The following is a 23,731-nucleotide window of genomic DNA, read 5'->3' as shown; positions in this document are numbered from 1 at the left end:
AAGAAACCCTCGTCATAAAACGGATCAGATTCTTCTTGAAGACAACAACAAACTTTTTATGATACCTAATAAGCTAATATAAGATGAAGAAATGAAGATAATGAGAAGCAAGAAGATTCCTGTTCCAGGCCAATGTAACCGGAATGCACGGGACTATGATCTTGCAGTCATCAAAATCCATATAGTAAGTTAACCACCTGAGAAAAGTGTTTATTTACTTTTCGAGATCTTCTCGCAGTATATCTTTCCATTTCAATCGATATTTAACATTCACAGAAACTGATTACTTATTAGTGTAACATTGTTTAATTCTTTCCAAGATGCATTTTACAGATTAAAGTAAAAGACTGCAATCCTGGATTGCGAACAAATTATGAAAAAGAAAACGTAAGTCAAGGGAATATTGAACAAAGGAGAATTATTGAACAATTTTTTTGGGCGCAGTATCACTTTTTGCAGCTGAGCCCATGACAATATTTTAACGTTACTTCTCGACTTTTTTTCGTTTTCCTGCGGTTTTCTTGATATCAGCCATTTCTCCCCATGTTCGAGTAAAATTCCCAACACTTCTTTCACTCGCAGGATTTGAGGTCCACTCCTATAATAAAAGCAGACAAGATTTCTCGGAGCTGATTACCAACCCTCGTCATGAAGCGGATTTGATTTATCTCGACGACAACAAGCGTACTAATACGGACCTATTAAGTGTAAGTTAATGGTAAAACACAAACTGATGACTATGCGTATTGTAGTACTTAGCAATTAGCCTTGTGTCACTGCACATATTTAATGTTGGGGACATTTTCCAGCAGAGAGGGTACTTTTATCTATACTTATCTGAGGGAAGAGACAGAAGTTATAATCTTAATATCCCAGAACAATCCAGGGTATAAGGGTTTAATGTCACACTTAACATGTACATTTGCAGGTGTATAATTGTTGTAAACCTGTAAACGATCCTAATGTATCATACAGACACCGCAAGAAAGAGCTGATAATCCTTCGTCCACACGACTACACCAGGTAAGACAAAGTAACCAACGTTTATCAGGTAATGGCACCCTAAAACATGAATATTTAAATATTACAAACCAACGCGACGGGGGCTTTTCTCAAATTTAACGGCTCATGATCAAACATTACTAATAGAATCCAATTTTTTTCAAATCCGTACAGCTTTACGGGGAATTTGGAAAAGCACAGTGATTGTAGAATAAAAATTGAGTTTTTAAAAACAGGTTGGAAATCAGCATGAAATAACAAATAATGTATTATATAACTATATAATCAATTGATTTTGTTACACTGGTAATTAACTTTGTTACAATGGTAATTAAACCTGTGACACTGGTAATTAATCTTGTGACATTGCTAATCAAGTATTTGTTGTAGCCGAACAAATTTGTACATTTATAATTTCAGGGCACCTATAATTGATTAACTGACTTACAAAGAATGCAGCTCAGCAGCTGTAAAAAGACTGTATTCCCGAAGCAATGAAGCATCATGATGAGCTAGCAAGACTCTGTTACCACAATCTTGCAATCACCACAATCAATAACCTCAATAAGGAACTTATATGACATATGTTTGAGCAGCGATGGAGCGGACTATTTTGAGCCAAAGTTTGAGACAATTTTGAGGCTTTCGATCAAAAATAGTTTTAAAGCTACATTTTAGATTGAAAACGAAATTTTGAAATATTGAAATTGTGATAACCTTATTGTTATTATTTTAATTTGGGGAAGTATTTTTTTTAATTCTTTAAACTAAATGAATTGTAAGTTCCTAGAATCGTGAATTCGTTTATACGTAATTACTATGTTTATTTTTATTTTTGAGAGTATATTATATTAACATACAATATGTTCTACACTCTAAAGTCGACTGTGACGAAGTATTTGTTTTCTAGGAGAGACGACGTATTTCTTGACCCAGTACCAAACAATGTACTTTTATTTATCATTGGACTTCCATAGATAAATTCATAAGTTCATAAATTCATAAATTCATAAATTCATAAATTCATAAATTCATAAATTCATAAATTCATAAATTCATAAATTCATAAATTCATAAATTCATAAATTCATAAATTCATAAATTCATAAATTCATAAATTCATAAATTCATAAATTCATAAATTCATAAATTCATAAATTCATAAATTCATAAATTCATAAATTCATAAATTCATAAATTCATAAATTCATAAATTCATAAATTCATAAATTCATAAATTCATAAATTCATAAATTCATAAATTCATAAATTCATAAATTCATAAATTCATAAATTCATAAATTCATAAATTCATAAATTCATAAATTCATAAATTCATAAATTCATAAATTCATAAATTCATAAATTCATAAATTCATAAATTCATAAATTCATAAATTCATAAATTCATAAATTCATAAATTCATAAATTCATAAATTCATAAATTCATAAATTCATAAATTCATAAATTCATAAATTCATAAATTCATAAATTCATAAATTCATAAATTCATAAATTCATAAATTCATAAATTCATAAATTCATAAATTCATAAATTCATAAATTCATAAATTCATAAATTCATAAATTCATAAATTCATAAATTCATAAATTCATAAATTCATAAATTCATAAATTCATAAATTCATAAATTCATAAATTCATAAATTCATAAATTCATAAATTCATAAATTCATAAATTCATAAATTCATAAATTCATAAATTCATAAATTCATAAATTCATAAATTCATAAGTTCATAAATTCATAAATTCATAAGTTCATAAATTCATAAATTCATAAATTCATAAATTCATAAGTTCATAAGTTCATAAGTTCATAAATTCATAAGTTCATAAGTTCATAAATTCATAAATTCATAAATTCATAAATTCATAAGTTCATAAATTCATAAATTCATAAATTCATAAATTCATAAATTCATAAATTCATAAATTCATAAATTCATAAATTCATAAATTCATAAATTCATAAATTCATAAATTCATAAATTCATAAATTCATAAATTCATAAATTCATAAATTCATAAATTCATAAATTCATAAATTCATAAATTCATAAATTCATAAATTCATAAATTCATAAATTCATAAATTCATAAATTCATAAATTCATAAATTCATAAATTCATAAATTCATAAATTCATAAATTCATAAATTCATAAATTCATAAATTCATAAATTCATAAATTCATAAATTCATTATTAATCAACTATATACAGCAAACACAAGATAATAGAAATTAATTCATAAAATCGAGTGGCTGAGTAGTCTCGACTCACCCATAGCTTCTCCATAGACGTCTATCATGAGCTTTGTACACTAAATCGTTACTGATAACCGTAGGCCAATAGGTGTTGATTATCTGTCTCAGATGCTTCCTTTGAAGAACGTCGACAGATGCCATTACGGTTTCAGGAGCAGCCCAGCTGCTACAGTTATACAACAACACTGAAGTGACAAGAGCTTCGTACAGCTTCAGCTTTCTACTCTCACTGATCTGAACAGAACTATTCAACCAGACTTTCTTGTAGGTGTAGAAGGCAACATTGGCTTTGTTGCGTCTGTTGACAATATCTCTTTCTGAACAGAGCTTTGATCCTAATAGCACTGACTCTCGCCACTCTTCATCTCCTCTAATTTTATTGCCATGGGCATCTAAAGCATCTGTATCTGCCAAATACACTCTTGTAAACACCGTCTTTGATTCGTTAACAAAGAGACTCCAATCCTTTAGTATATCACTGGCAATCTCTAGTATCTTCACCAGGCTCTGACCATCTTCACTCAGAAGCTCAGCATCGTCAGCATAGGCGGACTCTAACGGGAGGCCTCTATCAGAGACTGGGGGGTTTGGTCTAGGAATCGTGACACTGATCACGGCTCTGATGTGATTCAGGGCACCGGCGAGGGTCAATGTAAACACTTTACCTGCCAGACTGTCTCCCTGGTAAGCGCCAATATTAATCACAAATTCACCAGACTCAGATCTGTTGACTGTCACCTTGAGCTTTGTATTTGAGAGGAGGTACTGAACTAGGCGAATGTCGTCTCTAGAGCATCCTGCATCAATGAGGAGGTTGATGATGGTCTGTCTGCGGATAGTATTAAACGCAGCGGTCATGTCAATGTTGATTTTACTATACTCAAACTCGCGCCTGGTAACCACTGATGTCAACATTCTCTGAGACCATACCAGGTCAGCACAACTGCGACCCTGCTTGTATGCCGCCTGCCAAGGTCCAGTGTACATATCAACGTGGTAATTGATTCTGTTCAAGGCTACGAGGGATAGGACTTTTCTAGTTCCATTTAGCAATGTGAGGGGCCGGATAGACTTTATCGGACCTCGGGGTTTTCCTGGCTTCTGAAGGGGTGTCAGGATACCCCGATACCTTCTCCAATAGCTGGGATGTATGTGTTGGTCTCAAAGGAGAGATTGTAGATCCTAGCCAACTCACAGTGGAGGGGATATCCAGCAGCTTTCATTAGCTCATTAGGTATACCGTCAGGGCCATACGCTCTACCGGATTTCAGCTTCATAACAGCACGGCCAACTTCTTCAGGTGTTATGGGACAGAGGAGGCTTCCAGGAGGGTCTATGAATGCTGGGAGGTGGGGTTCATCTTTGTCATTGAACTCATTATTAAAGTATTCTTTAATAGCTTCTGCTTTTAATGAGTCAGAACCTAAGGTGTTCCCGTCTGCATCGTGGACAGTCACTCCGTCTTTCTTCATCCTACACTTGGCCAAAGTTCTATTCGCTTCAAACATGCTTCTGCAGCTGTCGGTGTTGTTGATGACATCTATAACTAGGGCGTTAGCAGTGGCCTCGTTGATGGATTTCAACCTCTTTTTGATGGTACGTTTGAGATGGTTGATTCTTTTTCTGAGGTCACTCCTGTCGCTTATCCCTGTGAGACTACATTCTTGCTGAAGGGACTTTCTCTCTGCTGAAAGTTTAACGACAGTTGGATCGTCGCTGTACTGATGAGGCTTCCCCGGGGGCACTTTACCAACCACCTGGACGGCACATTTACTCAATATACCAAATATATCAGAATTTTCAGAAATAGCATTATTAGTTAAAACTCTACAATCAATATTACTTTTAAACTTAGTTGTAGTGAACGCTGAACTTAGTCGTACTGAACGTACGTTCCAATCATTTTGTAGTGAACGTTTGTGAACGTTAGTGAACGTTAGTCAATATTTTGATAATTTTTCCGATAGTTTTTAACTTTAGATGGATACAATGAGATAAAACCATGTTGTCGGAATTAGACAGTAAATAAACAATAATGAATAAAAATAAGTCACTAGTATAGCAAATAGTAATGAAATTATTGCTCTTTAATTCGTGAATTGTTCATAAGACGCAAACTTGCGTTAACATAAATAAGGTCTCGCTGCTTGTCAACTGTGAGGCGGTTTCTTTTTTGTTTAACACCCAGTCGTACAAGCTCCAATTCGTCTCACAGGGTGAGGCTGATGTCGATTGCGACAGCGCTTTCATTGCAAAACTCTGTAGTTCGGGTACCTCGCAACCGAAGTTGCTCCACCAAGAGACTGGATCGTCAGAATCTTGGCTAAAACTTGAAGCAGCGTCAGTAGAGAATGAGCCTCTTTTCTCTCGGTAGAACGTGTGCTGCGAAAGTATCTTCTTCTTTGTTGCGCCGTCACATCACGTGTCCATGACATCTAGAAACTCCTTCCAGACATCCTGATTCGTGTACTGATCATATCCCTGATAAGCCGGGTGAACACAAAACCCTACTGAATGTAGGGGGGAATGGAGCTCGAGCCACCTTTTGTTGGCAAGACTAACCATATCACTTTTATGGTTTCTATTGCGGAAAGCAAAATTTGCTAACTTTAAGGTGAACAGATAATATTTGTAATAAATTACACCGATGAAACCAACAGGAATCTTAAGACTATTGTCTGAAAATCTAAGCAAGACTATTATCGGCTCGAGAATTGAGCATAAATAGTCGACTTCTATCCAGAAATGGGGCTCAAGATCAAACAACATTAATTGTATTTGTAACATACCTCAAGGCCCTGAAGGCCTGGCAATGGAAACGCTAGTACTTTGCCGGATAATTGGGCTATGTCCGGTATTTTAATTTCATAATAGCAATTAACGTTCCTTATGTTCTGAACGTTAAAATCTTTTAGCAAACGCGTTCACAAACTATTTCTAGTGAACGTTCCGTACGTTCACTACAACTAAGCTTTTAAAGGAATCAAAAAATTTAGACTTAATATCAGAATCATTAAGGCGATTGACATTCATAAATTCATAAATTCATAAATTCATAAATTCATAAATTCATAAATTCATAAATTCATAAATTCATAAATTCATAAATTCATAAATTCATAAATTCATAAATTCATAAATTCATAAATTCATAAATTCATAAATTCATAAATTCATAAATTCATAAATTCATAAATTCATATATTCATATATTCATAAATTCATAAATTCATAAATTTATAAATGGCTAAAATAAAATGATAACAAAAGAAAGAAATCACTGAAATGATGAATCAGTGGTCAGTGCTGCAACTAATGAAAGTTAACATTCGAGCACTAATTCATCTTAAAATCTTAAAAATGACTGAGTTGTGAGCCAAAAACCATATGTCCATATTTGGGCATACGCATCAAATTTGGTAGATTTCGTCCCATAAATTAGTCAAATATCAATATTTTTGAATGAGACTTACTTTATATGAAAGGTAAACCTAAACTACATATTCTCTGTAAGTTATTGCTTTACATCTGTTTAAATGTGGACACTAAGGCGAAAATACCCCAAAAATGAACTAAATTGCCCGTATTTAGCCCGTATTTAGCGATATTCGCGGAATTGATTTCATTAATTTGGAAATAACTCTATCAGTTTTCAAAATTTTTGCACGAAAATGTTTTTAAACCTGGGTTTTGGGCATGTTCAGGGTATTTGGCCAAATTGGGCCTAATTTGGACCAAATATGGGCGTGGCTGCCCCGCGGGCACCGTTTGGCGGTTGGCGATTACTATCTCGAAATCAATTTTCACAAAAAAATACCCATTGGCCCCCCCCCCCCCCCCCCCCCTTAACACAAATCGACTAAAAATAAAAGCTTCATAAACTCAAATAAAATTCACTATAAGTATAAAGAGTGGAGATAATGCATTTGGTGACCCAAATCTACTAATAATAGTACAGACAGATCTGTTTGAAAAAAGTAGTACTACTATACTACGTACGGTAATCTGATGCGGATTATCAAACAATAACACTCCCAAATAATGGCACAACGGATTATTGATACACTAGAAAGCCCGTGGTCACAGGGAGGAAGCTAATAGTAATACTAATAGTATTCTTTGGTAGTCAGTTTTTATAGCATCAACAAATATCCGTCACAACCGAAGATACAGCCGATTAAAAGGTAGCTCGCACTGAACACAACGTAATTACCACAAAACCGATCAAAATGTCGCTCGCAAATCTTTGCACGTTCACGTGCGCTTTTGAATACAATTACCATGGTTATTATGCAACTTCATATTTCTCATCTTATTTGCACGTGGGCGGTCGTACAAACAAACAAAAATAATTCTCTGAATTATAAGTAAGATACCTTATCGGCCCTTATTTGACCGGGCATTAAATGAACGGACATAATTATGAGCGGACATTAAAATGAACGCTCGAAGGCATTCAAAACCATCAAAAATCAAAATTTTGTAATCTTTTTTTTTGCGTTTTAAAAATTTTTGCAGATAATTTGTAAATTAATTTTTCATACAATAAGTAGTAAAAAATGTCAAAATATCTATAGATCAGTGTCTATGATTGAGCAGTAAAAAATAACAATCTAAATAAGTTGTATTTATAGGAACTGTATAACTATAAGTAATACGTGTTATTACAGCTAAGAGAGAAAGACTGACTGGTGAAATAGTCCCATTCATTGCTGAACAGTCCCGCACGAGAGATGATAAGAAGGAGCTGCTCACCACGTTATAGACCTTAACCTGGAGACTTACACCTACACAGTATATAGCTGGTTCTGACGGTAAAAACTGGTCAATGGTAACACTATACCAGGTTTACTGTGTGGAACAAGTGATATTAGTAGTGGTGATCCTGGACCTGCTCTATTAGAGACTGTAGTACCTGTCAGGGTTATGCCTGTTATAGCAGGTTCACCCTCATTCAGACCGTTTTGGTTTCTTGAGATTTGATTCAGACCGTTTAACCCTATATTCTATATAATATATTTTCATATGAATTTGTATTCATAGATAGTGATACAATATACATGTATATTGAATATTGATCATTATAACTTTTTAAGATTTCGATTCAACTTTCAATCCACAACTTAATGTTTAAGTTTGATACTGCTCTACAGCTGCTCTACAGCTCGATACTTTTTCCATAATACTGCAATATTACATAGGTGATTACATTTTGAAATCCTTGCAATCTTTTGTAAAACAAAAGCTCTCTGTGTAAAACACTGCAGTTCGATATTTCCTGAGAGTAAGAGCACTGTGTGTTCTTTTGTCCAGACAGGTCTATTCTTTTTAATCGGTCTTCTTTACTACACTTGGAAAATGTCAGCCTCTTCCTCGAGGAATCATAATACCTCCGGTGGGGCGCTGACTTAGAATTGAGGATCCGTGGGAGAGGCAATCAATATTCTCGACGCCACGTTCTGATCTCTAAATGGGCCGACTGCAGTGAATAAAATGATGCCATGCCATGCCCAAGAATAATGATCTGTCACGCGGAGTCACGTTGTGATCGAGTATAACAACAACACTGAAATCGTTAAGAATTCTGACCTAAACCAATCCTGACTCAGGATTGGTCTTGTTTAGTCAGTTTGACAGCTGGTTAGCTTCGCTAGGTCACGTGGCTTGAGGGTACCAGTGAGTGCCCAGGTAATTTAACGCGTGATACTCGCGCGTCTAGGTAGGTTTTAAGCCTACAACCTGACGCAGATGAGCTCAGTTTCTCAGCGGTCACATAAAATTTGCTGCTCTCTCTCCCTCCCTCCTTCTCTGTTAGCAATACCATGTCATATTGTGGTCTAATATCTATTTACTGTAGAAACTAAAACACCAAAACGTTTTTTTGGCCGAATTTCCTCAATTCGTTTTTAGAAAAACCAATTAACTGAGGCACAAATAAGCGTACCTGCAACCTCAAAACCATTTTGGAACATTGTTGGCCAGGAGTTGTATAGTTAAGTGCAACTCTCCTACTATTATACTTCAGTAATATTCCTTATCCAGTTTCATAATTCTGATGCTGGTATTTATTTTCCACGAAAGTAATATTCGACATTTTCATTCATTTTGATAAAAGTTATAATTCTAAATTCTTACGTTTTCTATCTTAAATCTAATTTTGTTACTGTTAGCTTCCTTACTATGATTACAATGATTACATCATGGTAGCAATAATGCCACCATCGATTTGGCGAAATCAGCTTCCCTTTAATTTAACACTTTTATATCTTCCAACTGACCACATTTAAGGTTTTTGAAAAAAAAGGTCATCGTCTCAGAAGCTATGCAGATTTTTACATTGGATCCTATCAAGAAAGTTCCAGTTGTATTTTAATGATGTAAAAGTAAAAACCACAGGGCACAGTGAAAAAGTTTTCGACCAAGTGGTACCGACAGTTATTCAATTTGATGTTATTCCCATTCCATAAGAGGACGATTTTTGTTAAATGGTATAATTGTTATAATGAAAATTTACTGAAATAAACTTCACTGAAAACAACTGAATGGAATGAAACTAACTGAATTAACTAAAAAGTTATTCAAATTAATGTCTAGATATAGTTGTTATGAGTAGAATGTGAGCTGTGTCTCTTGAACGAATCATTTAAAAATTTCTTCATGAAATTTAAACTTTAAGCTAACTCAAACTGAAAATAATTATTTCTACAGAGAAATGTCGATATTTCTTCTACTAACGCTTCACCTACTCTTCTCTTCTGCTCAATGTGGTAGGTTTCATATAAATGATTGCTCTTAAATGATTACTTTCTCACTTTAATAATGTTTGAGTAACGCAGATTAGTAATGAATATTGACGCGTTTCTTCAATAAATCTTGTTTTATACTTTTATAAACCTATGCATCAGTAGTCTTTCTTTTGATTGGTCGGCGTCGACTGTAAGCCTTCCTTGCGGTGGCTTTCACAACGCGTCCCCATTCTCCAACTCCTGCTGCACTAGAGAGAGAGACTCCCAAGTTATATATTATATATATAATAACATCTATAAACAAAAGAGCACATAAAGAGGCTCAGCAAAGTGCTGGCCTATTTACGCTTACGAAGACTCATTCGTTCAATATGTCTCAAAGTAAATAAACTCCTCCATCCTACTCTATCTCTTGCTAAGTTCACTAAGTTGGTAAAATCATCTTCATTTTTCAAATAAATTTGTCTCTTAAATAGGTCCTTTTTCACAATAATATCATATAAATTAGTCCTGTGTCTACCCACTCGTCCCTTTAGTGTTTGACATCCTAGTGTAGCAAATAACAGAGACTGGTAGGCAGGCGTGTCGTTGTCACTGCGTAGAACATGACCTAGCATTGTCCACCGTGCCTTTTCCACTCTCTCGGAAAGGGGCCTGGTCTGGGTACGAGCGTAGAGGGCCTTGTTAGATATTGAGCTAGGCCAATAGATGTGTAGGATGCGCTTGAGGTGCTTCCTCTGAACAACATCTACAGACTCTAGAACATGCTGAGGTACGGCCCAGCAGCAGCAGTTGTACAGGAGCACTGATACTACTAGTGAGTCGTAGAGTTTGATCTTTATCTTCTCAGTTATCTGACTCCTCTCTGATCCCTGGCACCACAGCTTGTCAAATGACCAGAAGGCAGAGTTAGCTTTATTTATTCTATTAGTAACATCCTGCTCTGATCCAAGCTTAGTACCAAGAAGCGTCTCGTTTCTCCACTCCTCTTTTCCTCTTAGTTCATTACCCCACTCGTCACAGGCACCAACTTCTTCCAAGTACACTCTGGTAAACTTTGTCTTTGTGTCATTGACAAAGAGACTCCATTCACTGAGAATATTCTTGGAGATCTGAAAGATATCCTGTAACTCCTCCATGTCTTCACCAATCTCCTCTACATCGTCTGAATAGCCGGACTCAAGAGGCGTGTGGTTATCGGCTATCGGAGGGTTGGGTCTTGAGGGGAGGACTGCTCTTATGTGCACTACAGCTCCAGCTAGATTGAGGGTAAACAATTTACCAGCTGTGCTGTCTCCTTGGGAGGCTCCTATGTTGAAAGAGAACATCTCTGAGTCAGTAGAACACACTCTGACTACTAGAGTGGTGTTAGCCATGAGGTATTGTACAAGCCTTAGGTCGTCTCTGGAGCATCCTGCAGCTTCTAGTAGTCTGATTGTTGTACCTCTGCGGATGGTATTGAAGGCAGCTGACATGTCGATACTCACTTTGTTCCATTCAAACTTCTTCTTCATTACTACAGATATGAGCATGCTCTGTGCCCAAACTAGGTCGGCACAGCTCCTGCCAGCTTTGTAGGCAGCTTGGAACGGTCCGGTGAAGTTGTCCACAGCTCTCTCTATTCTGTTTAGCACTATCAGTGACAGGATCTTTCTAGAAACATTCAGCAGGGTCAATGGTCGTATCGACTTAACTGGGCCACGAGTTTTACCAGGCTTAGCCAGTGGTGTGAGGATGCCTGCTCCTATTGCTTCGATGTGAATGTTTTTCTCGAAAGACTCGTTGAACACTTTAGCTAGCTCTTCATGAAGGAGGGGGTTGTTCAGGGCTTTCATGACCTCGCCTGGAACTTTATCAATACCCACTGCTTTACCAGACTTGAGTTTACTGATGGCTCTCTCTATCTCTGTAACGGTGATGGGACTGTTAAGGCTAGATGGGGGGTCAAGGAAGGCAGGAAGGGTAGGCTCATCAGCGTCGTTGAACTCAGCTTCAAAGTACTCCTTAATAATCCTCGCTTTCTCCTCATTAGTACCTGCGATATTCCCAGCAGAGTTGTGGACGGTTAGAGCTGGTCTAACATATCCTTTGGCGAGTATCTTAGAGGCTCCAAAGTATCTCCGGGCGTCATCTGTGTTGTTTATCTCTTCGACGAGTGTGTCAGCACTGCGGTTGTTGATATCTCTGAGTCTCTTTGTGATCTTACGTCTTAGCTGGTTGATGTTGGTCTTGACATGCTTCCTGTTGGTCGGGAATTTGTTCTGCATATTCGCAATCATCAGCTGCTTGCGTTCAAGTGACAGTTCAGCGATCTCAGGATCAGTACTGAAGGATTTGTGCTTTTTTGGAGGTATAGTTCCTAGCACCTCGTCAGCAGTGTTATAGGCATCTGTTATCAGGTTGTTGAGGTCATCGTTGGGGTTGCCTGTCTTGGGTCTCATTCTTACTTTCTTCTCAAACGTACTCAGCATCTTCTTCTTAACTCCATGATCTTGTAGTTTCTTGAGATCAAGCTTTCTGGACGTCTTGTGCTTCTTATGGACAAGGTACTTCTGGTGGAGTGTGACGCGAGCGACTACAGGCTTGTGATCTGATTTGAGTAGGGCTCCTCCGTATGAATTATGATTATATTATACATAGATATCGACAACAGACTCGGAGAGTCTTGAAGTTCTGTTACCACCGCCCCTGGTGCAACCCCTTACGGGTTAACAATGAGGAGACAGGGACTTCCAGGGACGGTCATGGCCTGCTACATGCAACTCGTAGGAGTATGCAATGTTCCTGTAACTGTAGACCACTCCTATGTCGTTGTTTTGAGTGTCCGATCCAAAAACCAAATCCTAGGGTACACGAGACGTGGAAGCCTGTGAGCGTGTTAGAGTCTGTTAAGTGTTAGAGTCCTAGGGCTACACGAGACGTCGTAGCCTGTGAGCGTGTTAAATCCTAGGGTTCCACGAGACATGGTAGCCTGTGAGCGTGTAGACCGCTCCTCTATCGTTGTTTTGAGTGTCCGATCCAAAACCAAATCCTAGGGTACACGAGGCGTGGTAGCCTTTGAACGTGTAAAATCCTGGGGTTACACGAGACATGGTAGCCTGTGAGCGTGTAGACCGCTCCTCTATCGTTGTTTTGAGTGTCCGATCCAAAACCAAATCCTAGGGTACACGAGACGTGGAAGCCTGTGAGCGTGTTAGAGTCTGTTAAGTGTTAGAGTCCTAGGGTTACACGAGACGTGGTAGCCTGTGAGCGTGTTAAATCCTAAGGTTACACGAGACTTGGTAGCCTGTGAGCGTGTTAAATCCTGGGGTTACACGAGACGTGGTAGTCTGTGAGCGTGTAGACCGCTCCTCTATCGTTGTTTTGAGTGTCCGATCCAAAACAAAATCCTAGGGTACACGAGGCATGGTAGCCTGTGAGCGTGTTAAATCCTGGGGTTACACGAGACGTGGTAGTCTGTGAACGTGTAGACCGCTCCTCTATCGTTGTTTTGAGTGTCCGATCCAAAACCAAATCCTAGGGTACACGAGACGTGGAAGCCTGTGAGCGTGTTAGAGTCTGTTAAGTGTTAGAGTCCTAGGGTTACACGAGACGTGGTAGCCTGTGAGCGTGTTAAATCCTAAGGTTACACGAGACTTGGTAGCCTGTGAGCGTGTTAAATCCTGGGGATACACGAGACGTGGTAGTCTGTGAACGTGTAGACCGCTCCTCTATCGTTGTTTTGAGTGTGCGATCCAAAACCAAATCCTGGGGTTACACGAGACATGGTAGCCTGTGAACGTGTCAAATCCTGGGGTTACACGAGACGTGGTAGCTTGTGAGCGTGTAGACCGCTCCTCTATCGTTGTTTTCAGTGTCCGATCGAAAACCAAATCCTGGGGTTACACGTCATGTGGGGGCCTGTGAGCGTGTTAGTTTCCTGCAGAAGGTGTTATTTGCCTGTGGGAAGCTGTTATGCTGCGGTTCTAAGGTTAATAGAGGCTATTAGAGCCTTTCCTTGTTGTAGAGATGGCTAGTCCCTTCCTTTGCATAGGTTAGAAACACCCATGCACCTCCCGTTCGAGCCACCCACCCCACACCGCGTGGAGGTTCGGTGAGGTTTTTCGTGGGGCATCAGTAGTCAATAACTACATAGGGTTATTAAAATGAAAATGAATTGATGGCGTTTGGACTTGTGACCAGCTCGAAGCACATTACATTAATGCTCTCTGAATACCATCAGGCTAGCTCAAATTATTTGCAATATAATAATTGAAATTATTAAAACTGTTTTGTAACATCAACTTTAGTGTTCGTACGGTAGCCAGTTAAAAATATCGTTAGTTGCATATTATAAAAGTACTGTATAGGTAATACGTGTTATTGCAGCTAAGAGAGAAAGACTGGCCGGTGAAATAGTCCCACTCATTGCCGAACACTCCCGCTCGAGTAATGATATGGAGAGGTATGGTGCTCACCAAACTATAGACCTTGACCTGAACACTCACTCCTACACAGAACCTGGTTCTGACGGTAAAAGCTGGCTAAAGGTAACACTAGACCAGGTTCACTGTGTGGAACAAGTGATGTGGCTTAGTACTAATGGTCCTCTCTACACCTGGACCTGCTCTATTAGAGACTGTAGTACCTGTGAAGGTACCTATTGTAGCAGGTTCATCCTCACAGTGTACACAGAGGGAGCAGCACCTGATAACCTATCATCTCAATACCGCTGCAAATACGGAGATAAGGTAAAACTAGAAAAGATTCCATCTGGTCGCTTTCCTGTGAGGGAGATAGTGATAATCAGGAGACAAGGTGAGACAACTTATTATACAACTTACTATATATTGGCAGGTAGGATATGTTCACGGTGTACATTCGAGTAAAATATGTGTGAAAACACACCATAAAGCTTTTTAAGTTTCTTTATATCCCACAACTGATTCATTAGAGTAATTTAAAAAAGTTTTAATTTTTATCATATGATAACCCTAACCAACCGTCTTTATTTCAGGATGTTTAAAACTTTCGGTTGCAGAGCAAACTTTGTGCGTATCCAATATCCATACACATTGCACCCCGCGCGCACTGCAAACTTGGACATGATATGATCTCGGAGTTATAACCAAATATAATAATTTTTAACTAAGATATCTTTTGTTTCCCTATATAAAGCCAGTAGGATGAACACTGTAGAATTTATTATGAACTATAAGTACGCTGGTTTTAAATTACTGGGCCGCGCTCAGCCTGTCATTCCGCCAAATCTATATATGTTAATGAACATAATAGCCTGGGGTCCTCAGGTAAGTTTTAAACGAACAACTATACTCAACCGTAAAGTTTTGCGGAAGATATCAAAGAAATTTCTACCGAGGATCGCCGAAATTAGTAAAAGTAAGTGAAGTCATGATTGCACCTCATTGCAGGAACCCAACTCCTAATTGGCAAATTAACAAAAAAAAAGAGATAACTTAATTTATAAGTTGCACGTTTTCATATGATAGCTCGAAATATATATAACATATCGAAATCAAATTTTACATAAAATATAGAAAAATAATAGTAATTTATAATTTATTTATAGGGTGACCATGATATCGATCAATTGCATTTATTATATTCTTATATTTCAGACCGAAAATACCCATTTTATCAAGACTTAAAGATTAACAGATGGCGATAAATAATGGATCTCAATCAGCTTCCAACCAGGTTTTCTCACAGTTTAATTTAAGATTTTATATTTGGATATTGCAGCTGAGTTGAATCCTTCAGCTATTTAATTACAGTTTTCGAAAAACAATCTGCATATTTAGTCGTGAAACGTTTTATTGTTTTAGTGCAGCATTATTGTTGGATTAAGAAGCTACACTTTATATTTCAGTTTAAACGCATCATTAAAGTCAAAGCTCTCTCTCTCTCTCTTGTCTATAAAGCTATAAAAGCGGACAAATAACCACACATGTTTAAACTGAGATTACATTCACATACTGATCAATTATAAACATTGATAATTTCTATCAATTGTTTTTGTTTAATGTTTTGTTCTCATCCCCACAGTTAAACGAAAATAACTTAACCTGCTTAGAACTATCTCTCAGGTTTGAAACTCATTTTGTGTTGGTAAATCTGCTAAATATCTGTGTTATTTTAGCAAGGCAAATATCCTAGGTATAGTTATTTTTCGCTTCAAATCTGAAATCTCTCCTTATCACAAAGTCACAACCCAATAATATGTCAAATTTTAGCTTAATTACATCGTTGCAGTCAGAGCCCACTCTATCAAAACGGACAGTACTGAGTCAGACCCCTTCAGACGGAACTCAACTGAGCTCTTGGTTTGGTATGTTCTTAAATTATCAACATTATTTATAAATACTGATCTGCTCACACAAACAATACACTTTTCTGATCTACTATGGTTTTGAGGGCTAGTTGTTCAATTATTTATGTATTCCAATTGAATTTATCCATTAAATAAACCATATTTTCACGTGTCAAGATAAAATGGCTGAAGATCATTATTTCAATTGATCTGTTTTGCAGGATAACTATAACTCTATAAATAGACGAGGGCATGAAGAAAGCTATTACCTAATCAACTGAGAAGCAGTTAGATGATCCCTGTAGTACCAGACCACTGAAGTCCAGAATGCACGAAGACACGAGACTAAAATCTTGGAGTCACCAGAATCCACAAAGTAAGTCACCTGAGAACTTGTTTTCTTACTTCTTGAGATCTTTAAAAAGTATCTTTTAGACGTAAATCGTTGATTATCATTCAGAAACATATTTTAATAGTGTATAACATATTTGAATTCTCTCCAAGATACATATAGCCGAATTTATTGCCAATAAACCAATTTCTTCAGGGAGAAGGAAGCTGCCCCCCCCCCCAAATGTGTTTCAGGTTCACTCTGCTTGCACTGCATTTTCGAGATCAACTACTATAATTAGTATAATTCAAAACTTTCTAGAACTTCGTACCAAAACTCCGAAGTTGGCACAACAAATTGCATTTTTAAGTCATCCTGCCATACTGAATCTTACGCCAGATTCTTAACTGCACAAAATTTTATAATGCCTGCACATTAAACTTTTTTCAAGGTATGACATGAAATTTTTGAAATAATGGCTGAGTTGCACAGTGCACGAGGAAAATCATTTCTACACCCCTGAATATCCTGAAACACGGCGCTGTGTGAAAATCTGTGATCCTGGATTACGACCAAGTTTTGAGCATTTAAACGTAAGTTAACGGATTATTGAACAAAAGATTATTGAACAAAAGATAATGATTGAAGGAATTCATGTTTAGCCCAGCCCATTATAACAGTATCTTAAAGTTACTTACGATATTTTAAAGTTTGCCTGGGTTTTTGCTTGATATCAGCAATTTTTCCACATGTTCGAGCAAAATTCACAACAATTTTCTCTATCACAGGTTCTGAAGTCCACTGCTACAAAAGCAGACGAGATTTCTCGTAGCTTGATAAGTTATTAGCAACCCTCGTCATATTAAAGAAGATCAGGATATTATCTCTCGATGACAACAAGCTTAACTAGTGTAAGTTGTAGATAATATACACAATATTTGATCCCAATCGTGAATATCATCTAATATTGTATCGTGTGATCAATATTTGGTCATCAAATGATTGTGCGTATCATGAAACTGGCAACTAGCCTTGTGTCATTGGAGATTTAATGTTAAGGGGACATCTGCTTTTCTTAGTTTGTATTACAATCAATATCAAATTCCCAGGATAGGAATTTACATTTGATGCGGCACCAGCATGCAAAGGGGTTGCGTTAGCATTAAGTATCTTAATCTTAGCTAATCTTTGATTTTGAATTTACATGAGCTTTGCTGAGAGGAGACACGAAATTTTAATTTTATTATTTCTCAACAATGCAGGGTAGGGTAATTAATGTCACTCTTAACATGGACATTTGCAGGTGAATTGTTATAGTCGGACCTGATGTATCAAACAGACACAGCAAAATATAGCTGTTCCTTCGTCCACACTAGGTACTTAGGGAAGACAAAGAAGCAGGCCTGGTAAGCAGGTAATGACACCCTTAAACATGAATATTCGAATACTAACCAACGAAGGTCATCTCAAATTAAACTGCTCATGATCCAACATTTCTTAGAATCCAACTTTTTCAAATCTTCATGGTGAATCTTGAGCACACTGATTATTAGTCGGATCCCAACCGTTCTAAAAGGCTATCTCGTTAGCTTTTCGTGTTAAAAGCGATTTCTCAACGGTTATCACCTCTCTAGATGATTCTTAAAACATTTGGACTTCATTGCATTTTTGAAATAAATGCAATGAGGGCGTTTTCGGCCACACCCTTTTTCAGTGTTTCGCGGTCACTCGAATTTTTGTATTTCGGCTCAGGAAGGTCTTAAAGACTATTCCGATACACCAAAATGTGCCTAATAGCCCCATTTATTTACAACTTATGAAGCAACATATACCTTAAAATGCTTCGTTTCGGAAATATGGCCGAAAAATGGTTTTTGGCTTGACGCAGTTCATAATTTCCGTGATTTTTGGCATTTCCGTCTAGGAAGGTCGTAGAGACTATTCTGATACACTAAAATGTACATAATGGCCACATTTATATACAACTTATGAAGCAACATATACCCTAAAAGGCTTACTTTCGGAAATGTGGCTGAAAAACGAATTTTTGCCGAGCGAACAATGACAGTATTCACAAATAGGCTATTGGGCTGTTAACTAGAAAGGTCTTAAAGACTCATGAGCAACATAACATTTGTCACAAGATGTAAGATGACTCACTTTGTGTCCAGAAACACCTACAAAAATTGGAGAATGGTCTACTTTATTGGGCATCTCTCTTAATGGGCCAGGATTAACGGGTGATACTCGTAAAATATCTGTTCCATATTGACGAGTCCAACTCGGCGCGCGTCCTGGTAGGTTGTAAACCTACAAGGCCAGGACAGCAGCATATTTGTGTCTTACGAAAGGGCAATTTTTAAAATTACGGTTTCTTAAGGTCAAAGGATCGGCTGCTAACAGCAAATTGTTCCCAATTGCCGACTCATGCACATCATATACCCAAAAACGCTCACTTTAGGAGTCATTAGTAAATAACTACTACATGATTTGTGACAACTCCAAAAATTTTTCCTTGGCACCAACTTAAATAAAATGTGTTGACCAAAATTCAACTTCAAACTTTTTATTTATTCATGCCATGAAACCATGATATATGTACCAATAATACCGGACCTCAAATAAATCGGCACTGGATCCGGGCCAGATTGTTCCTTGACCGCTGACCAATACCCCACTTTATAATTATGATTGATTTCGCTGCCTCGACCAATATTGATCTGTAATCCCTGGATTGAGATCTGTTGGCCGCAGTTTAATTTAGCTAATTTCCTATAATACCGCAGTGGTTTGGTTCCCACTTCAGAATGACCCCATATTCTTTTTTTCAGTCGCATAGATTTTCCCATCGTATGATAATGCGTGCCATTCCCTCGTTTTTTAATCAAGTGGTGACTGGCTAGTTCTTCTGTTATTACAGCTGTGAGCTGCCTCGAGATCTTATCTGGGGCATGGGCACTTATACTAGAACATTAGAACTGTAATTCTAGAACCTTAGATTAAGGTTACTTGGCAGAATAGCATTAGCAGGGTTCGAGATTTGACTGAGGGTATTCAGGTAACATACCAGGTTCATGTCACCAGTTGAGGTGAATCTTAATTTCGGCATGCAATGCCTAATAAGTTATAAGCTTATAGTAGGATCACGGGGTTTATATAATAGAAGGTCTCGAGATGCTGATTTAGCTATTTAGGTTTCACATGTGACATTTTTCCAGCTTTGGGTAAAGTGGATTTTAGATCGAGGAGGGGGTCTAAATGACCAAAATCTGAACGATCTCTTACTTACGGGGCACTACGGGACAAGGGACGGATATCAGGCCCAATAGCTGTTTTTTAATGAGAGGCTGGGGTATGGACCTAGATGGTCAACGTGAGGATAGCATGAGGATTTAGGATGCTCTGCCTGCCTTTCATGGGGTCTTGCAACCCCGAAAGCTGGTATATCTTATCTAAATTAACCTTGGTTACATCCCGTGCTGTTTCGAATATATAATTAGATTTATAGGTCCAATATCAAGCAAAAAAGTCTGATCTCCGGTACTGATGTTACACTTACATGATCTCCGACGCGAGGATCTCCGAAGTCCGATCTTAAAGTTGGATCTCAGAGCCAAAAAGAGGGAACCTAAGCCTTGGTTCCTCTCTTTGAGAGTCAAACAGGAAATTCGGTGTTATCAACTCAAACTCGGATTCGTAGCACAATTGAAAAACCAAAGAATAAAAACCTTAATGGATTTCCCGACATCCTAAAATTAATATCAGGTCGTATTCGATTCAGTGGCCCAAACTCCAGTAGGTTAAAAGACTTAAGTTCAAGTCGAGGAACACTTTGATTAAGCATTATCCTTGTCTAGTTGGAGTTTTCGCATATCATGCAGTTATGCAGTAGTAAAATCTACCAATCACTCCTAAACTGAGCGTTTTAGAGTCGAATCTCGAACCCTGCCATTCAGCCAAGTAATCTTAATCTGAAGTTCTAGAATTACAGTTCTAATGTTCTAGTACTAATGTATTAGTGCCCTAGATAAGATCTTGAGGCAGCTGTAATAACAAAAAAACTAGCTATAAGTAATCACTTGATTAAAAAACGAGGGAATGACACACATTATCATACGATGGGAAAATCTATGCGAACCAAACCACTGCGGTATTACTATTATGGTAAATGAGCTAAATTAAACTGCAGCCAACATATCTCAATCCAGCGATTACAGATCAATATTGGTCGAGGCAGTGAAGTCAATTATAATTATAAAGTGGGGTCCGGATCCAGTGCCGAATTATTTTAGGTCCGGTATTCTAAGAGTCTTAGTACATATCATGGTTTTATGGAATGAATAAATTAAAAGTTGAATTTTTGTCATTACATTTTGGCTAAATTGATGCCAATGAAAAATTGTTGGAGTTTTCACAAATCATGCAGTAGTTAAACTTATTTACTAATCACTCCTAAAGTGAACGTTTTTGAGTATATGATGTTCATGAGTCGGCAATTGCAAACAATTTGCTGTTAGCAACTGACCCTTTCACCTTTACTTTGACCTTTACTAAAGAAACCGTAATTTTGAAAAATTACCCTTTCGTAAGACACAAGTATGCTGCTGGCCTGCCCATTATGAGAGATGCCCAATAAAGTAGATCATTCTCCAATTTTTGTAGGTGTTTCTGGACACAAAGTGAGTCATCTTACATCTTCTGACAAATGTTATGTTGCTCATGAGTCTTTAAGACCTTTCTAGTTAACAGTCCAATAGCCCATATTTGTGAATACTGTCATTGTTCGCTAGGCAAAAATCCGTTTTTCAGCCACGTTTCCGAAAATAAGCCTTTTAGGGTATATGTTGCTTCATAAGTTGTATATAAATGTGGCCATTATGTACATTTTAGTGTATCAGAATAGTCTCTACGACCTTCCTAGGCGGAAATGCCAAAAATCACGGAAATTATGAACTGCGTCAAGCCAAAAACCATTTTTCGGCCATATTTCCGAAACAAAACATTTTAAGGTATAAGTTGCTTCATAAGTTGTAAATAAATGGGGCTATTAGGCACATTTTGGTGTATCGGAATAGTCTTTAAGACCTTCCTGGGCCGAAATACAAAAATTCGAGTGACCGCGAAACACTGAAAAAGGGTGTGGCCGAAAACGCCCTCATTGCATTTATTTCAAAAATGCAATGAAGTCCAAATGTTTTAAGAATCATCTAGAGAGGTGATAACCGTTGAGAAATCGCTTTTAACACGAAAAGCTAACGAGATTCCGTTTCGTCCCAGACTATATCAAATAAAAATTGGGTCGTTTCGAAACAGGATTGTTATCAGCAGGGACAGGTTATTATACGATCAATTAACGCTGTAACACTGGTAATTAAGGCTGTGACACTGGCAATTAACACTGTGACACTGGTAATTAACGCTGTAACACTGGCAATTAACGCTGTGACACTGCAGTATTCAACGTTGTGACACTGGTAATTAACGCTGTGACACTTGCGCTGGTAATTAACTCTTTGACACTGGTAATTAACGCTGTGACACTGGCAATTAACGCTGTGACACTGGTAATTAACGCTGTAACACTGGCAATTAACACTGTGACACTGGTATTCAGCGCTGTGACACTGGTAATTAACGCTGTGACACTGGTATTCAACGTTGTGACACTGGTAATTAACGCTGTGACACTGGTAATTAACGCTGTAACACTGGTAATTAACGCTGTGAACTGGTAATTAACGCTGTGACACTGGTTATTAACGCTGTGACACTGGTTATTAACGCTGTGACACTGGTAATTAACGCTGTAACACTGGCAATTAACACTGTGACACTGGTATTCAGCGCTGTGACACTGGTAATTAACGCTGTGACACTGGTATTCAACGTTGTGACACTGGTAATTAACGCTGTGACACTGGTAATTAACGCTGTAACACTGGTAATTAACGCTGTGAACTGGTAATTAACGCTGTGACACTGGTTATTAACGCTGTGACACTGGTTATTAACGCTGTGACACTGGTAATTAACGCTGTAACACTGGTAATTAACGCTGTGACACTGGTAATTTCGTATTTTAGGTTGATAACTTGATAAAAATAACAAGTGCAGGCAGAGCCCTGCACTTTATCACGACTGACAATGAGCCAGACTTTATCAGACGGAACTCAACTGAGCTCTTGATTTGGTATGTTCTTAAATTATCAGCATTAATTTACAAATATTAATCTGCTCACATAAACAATGTACGTCTATCCTACAATTATTTTGATGGCTTAGTTGAACTTTCAAATGTTTAGGTATTTCTATCGATTTCATAATAATTGTAAACAACTTTTTAAAAATATAAAACTGAAATGTAATGCATTATATTACATACCCCTACTTGTTTGGTATATTTGCACGTGTCAAAAGAAAGAACTGAATGTCAATGTTTTAACTGATCTGTTTTTCAGGATAACTAATGGACATAGTCATGAATAAATCTACTAACTATTCGACTGAGAAGCACGAAGATCCCTGGAGTAGTACCAGACCACTATAATCGGGATGCACGAAAACACGGGACTATAACTTTGCAGTCACCAGAATCCATAAACTAGTAAGTTACTTGAAAAATTTGTTTTCTTACTTCTTTACAACTTTTAGCAACATATTTTTAGACATAAATCGATGTTTAACATACACAAAAACTTATTAATGTAACATAGTTCAATCTTTTCAAGATGCAGTTAACCTAGTGAAATAGAAGTTTACAATCTTGGATTGCAAAGAATTTATGTACATGAAAATGTAAGTCGACGGAATATGGAATAAAGGAAAACAATTTTTTGCAGCTGAGCCCACAATAATATTTTTTTTGTTTTCCTGCGTTTTTCTTGATATCATCAATTTCTTTATAGTTCTAGTATAAATTCCAAACACTTTTAAACGTCACAGGTTTTGAGGTCCACTCCTAGATAAAAGCAGACGAGAGTTCCTGGAACTGATTAGCAACACTGGTCATGAAGCGGATCAGATTCTTCTCGAAGACAATTACAAGCTTAAA

The 23,731-nt window shown here is 37.3% G+C and overlaps 1 protein-coding gene across 1 annotated transcript; it reads right to left on the bottom strand.

Annotated features, from left to right (window-relative positions):
- Positions 1 to 3,305: 3,305 nt before the first annotated feature.
- On the bottom strand, positions 3,306 to 4,280 carry LOC134821573 (uncharacterized). The gene has a single exon (XM_063832275.1). It carries the CDS (start codon positions 4,278 to 4,280, stop codon positions 3,306 to 3,308), a length of 975 nt encoding a protein of 324 aa, XP_063688345.1.
- Positions 4,281 to 23,731: the final 19,451 nt, after the last annotated feature.

Source organism: Bolinopsis microptera, chromosome 10, assembly GCF_026151205.1.
Source record: "Bolinopsis microptera isolate Bmic1 chromosome 10, MBARI_Bmic_1.0, whole genome shotgun sequence".
NCBI classification, from domain to species: Eukaryota; Metazoa; Ctenophora; class Tentaculata; order Lobata; family Bolinopsidae; genus Bolinopsis; species Bolinopsis microptera.
This window is presented reverse-complemented; position numbering and strand designations above follow the sequence as displayed.